Source organism: Eufriesea mexicana, unplaced genomic scaffold, assembly GCF_001483705.2.
Source record: "Eufriesea mexicana isolate 0111107269 unplaced genomic scaffold, ASM148370v2 scaffold2467, whole genome shotgun sequence".
NCBI classification, from domain to species: domain Eukaryota; kingdom Metazoa; phylum Arthropoda; class Insecta; order Hymenoptera; family Apidae; genus Eufriesea; species Eufriesea mexicana.
The window spans coordinates 2101487-2104920 of NW_016910588.1; the positions used below are offsets into that span (position 1 = coordinate 2101487).

The 3434-nt window shown below is 32.5% G+C and overlaps 1 protein-coding gene across 1 annotated transcript; it reads left to right on the forward strand.

Annotated features, from left to right (window-relative positions):
• Positions 1-1820: 1820 nt before the first annotated feature.
• LOC108550071 (110 kDa antigen-like) lies at positions 1821-2484 on the forward strand. The gene is made up of 2 exons (XM_017903670.1): positions 1821-1940; positions 2065-2484. The coding sequence occupies exons 1-2, from the start codon at positions 1821-1823 to the stop codon at positions 2482-2484; spliced, it is 540 nt and encodes a 179-aa protein (XP_017759159.1).
• The last annotated feature ends 950 nt before the right edge of the window (positions 2485-3434 follow it).

Here is a 3434-nt window from a genome sequence, read left to right on the forward strand (position 1 = left end):
TAATAATAATTCTTATTCTATTATAAATATAAATTTAATATCCTTATAATATTTAATAATTAATATTATAATGAAAAATATCAAAAATTAAATAAACAGGAAAAATTACCAAATAATTCCAGATCTATACGAAATGCTATAGAGAACAAATACAGACGACATTGATACTAATTACTATGCTGAATAAATTTCATAGCCACAGCTTTGTAATTCAATTAACATCTCACTCTTTTCCTACAATTAAATAAATTCGTTAGATATTTTTTAAAAAGAGTTATATATTTCCGTTATATATTTTTTAAGATAAATTGAGACGTATTATCTGAAGCAACACAAATGTCCTTCAAGTCTTCCGCATTTGCAAAGAGAACGCTATATGTATATACATCAAAGCCATCTCGAGTCTGCACTCGACAGAGGTATGCAGAGCAAGAAGAAAGAGTTCGTTAATCCCGAGGAAAGGAGTATTTTATTCGTTTCATCCACGCTGGGAATCACGTAACGAAGCACGTTGGAAGAGAAAATCGACAGACTCGTAAAGACGTGGAGAGTCATTAAAAGACACTCGTGAGATTCGAAGCGGGATGAGACCCAGGTCATTCGTATCCGGCTAATAAGATGGAATGACGAGTACCGGCCAGATAATTAGCTACAGACGCGAGTAACGCAAACATTAATTAAGCTGCACAAGGAGAAGTGTGTACGCGTCATTACCGTTTACGTGACAGACGTTCAAGTGCTGCTGCAATCTTACGACTAGATTGCGCGTTTCAGCCCCGACAATGGAGTCGCTTCGCTCTAGATCAACTTGACTTCACGCATGACTGTCAGTTACCTACGATTGTTGTGCTTTTGCATAATTAGGCACGTTGAATGCTACACACTGTCGAAGAAAGTGTCATTTGATCCTCTTAACACGTCACACTAGTGATCATTTGTCACAGTACCTAGGTATTCTTCATATGAAATATAATACTGGGAGCACAGGGAGTGCAGAAGAGAACACAGTCTTGTGATATTCCACATGTCCCGCCAGCCGAAAGATTGGAAAGGAATTTTTGATTCCTCAAAAAATTAAAATCAGAATCCTATCGAAGTGAAAGAAATTATTATTGACATTTAAATTAAGTTAATATTGAAATTAATTCGGGATTAGATTTTGATATGATGAAAGAACATTTGTATATGAGCCGTTCACCAAATTGATTAACTCCATAAAACAAAAAGTGGAGAAACGCAATGAAATAATGTATATCGTTTTTTAAAATTCCCTTTATAATTTAAATCGAAATAAATATCGTAGAATGCATAAATACGAATGTAACTTTCATCTGACGGTATATAAAATTTATAAGAAAAAATAGCCAAAAGGTGATCGTTAGTAATGTTACCATTTTTATGTTACTGGAAGAGTTAATCGATTTGGCAAGTGAAAAAAGTAATAAATTTAAATTTTACTAAATTTTACTTAAATTCTGATAAGACGGCACTAAAAATTCACCGTTATCATTCATGGCTTGCTAGTGCATTTGAGTTGCATTATTGCAACGATTTACATTAGAGTACGGAGTTAATCAAAGTGACCTCCGAAATAAATTATTTATTATTCAGTGGCCAACAAATTTTTGTCGTTTAATGGTGTTAATCTTAATTATCAGGGAAAGTTATTATAAATATAAAAAGTTATGACTATACCAAGTGCTTTGACACTTGAATTTAAGATTTTTCAAAAAGTGGAGTTAATCGATTTGTGTAGTGAACGGCTCATATATAACTGGCTGTCGTAAAACGTGGGTAGCAATACCTTTTGCTTAGGACATATGTGCACCAGTGCTGGTAAGGATATAGGTACTTGTTGCATCGCGAGTAATACGAAGGGTTTGGATTTAATCTTGCGACGTGGTCACAGAATTTTGAATAAATTAATGGTGGAGGAACAGGTGAGTGATGTATTTATGACTTAAATTTGATACATTTGGTGGTTTCGTGATTTATAATTCCATTGTATACTATGACATAGAATTGTATAAATGGGATGATGCAGACTTGATGTGTGTATGAAAGTTATTAGAAAGTCTGGAAAGTCTAAATAATATGAAAAATCTTAAAAGTCCAAAGTCCGAAAGAACGACAAATTTTGGAAACTCTGAAAAGTTTACAAAGCCTGAGAATTCTGAAAACTCTGAAAAGTCTACGAAACCTGAAAATTCTGAAAACTCTGAAAAGTGTACGAAGCCTGAAAATTCTGAAAACTCTGAAAAGTGTACGAAGCCTGAAAATCCTGAAAACTCTGAAAAGTTTATGAAGCCTGAAAATTCTGAAAAATTTACGAAACCTGAAAATTCTGAAAACTCTGAAAGGTCTGTGAAGCCCTTAATTCTGAAAACTCTGAAAATCTTGGAAAGTGAAAAGCCTGAAAATCCTGGAAAGATTGACAGCTTTGGAAAGCTTATGAAATCTGAAAAATGTCTTAAAAATCATTGAAAAGTAAATAAAAAATTTGTAGAATATCTCTGAAAAATCTCTGAAAAGTTTCTTACAAATTTTTTAAGAATCTCCAAATTTCCCAGAATTTTCTGAAAATTTGAATTATTTCAATTATAATAATTTGAATTATGCAACGTTCTTTTGCGACATTCAGACGTATTCTCATCGATTGGTATAAATTAGATTACAGGTGAAGTTATGCTCTTATTGATCATATCGCCAGCAGTATTTTTTTTTTTAAATGCCTCGTTGCAAGTGAAAAATTACACCATCTATGAAAATCACTTTAATAAGTCCTAGATAATTCGTTGAGGCAATTAGTACAATCCCCATGAGTGTATACCACCTAACGTCATATTAAATCTCTCTTACAAAAGCGCTTTCCAGTTTTTACAAAATAGAAACCATTTACGTTCCATTCTCTAGTTTCGTTTAACGCGTTAAACACGGAACTCGTTTTGTTTCACTTTTCGCTTAAACTTCACGTAAATACAGAGACTGCATCTGTACACGTACTGCGAGTAAAGACAATAAGCACAGGAACCAGCTATAGTCGACCTTGTTGTAATGCTCGTAAAGGAAAACCTCAGTTTTATGTAAAATGTTTCAACAAAATTCATTCAAAACGTGTAAATATACCCTTTAATATCACTCGAATAACGAAGCTTGATTTTTTAACTTGTCATTGTTAGCTACAGAACACAATTCACTGAGAATTGGCATAATTGTATTAATCTAAATAATTAATTTTTCCTCTTGAAATAATATACATTATTATATAATAGTATAGGTGGATTATATATACTGTATATACTAAACAAATTATATTATACTGAGCATAGTATATATCAGATGTATTCAAATATATGCAATAGTAAAAATAGAGAGATTTGAGAGAGCGAGAGAGAGGGGGGGGGAAGCAAGTACAATAACTATAAAAATATTTT

What these genes read in the sequence shown, in the direction of transcription:
- LOC108550071 (XM_017903670.1), top strand. Translation starts at nt 1,821, where the DNA reads ATGTGCACCAGTGCTGGTAAGGATATAGGTACTTGTTGCATCGCGAGT. An exon ending in AATTAATGGTGGAGGAACAG is followed by an intron (nt 1,941 to 2,064) that starts GTGAGTGATGTA and finishes TGTGTATGAAAG; the next exon opens with TTATTAGAAAGTCTGGAAAG.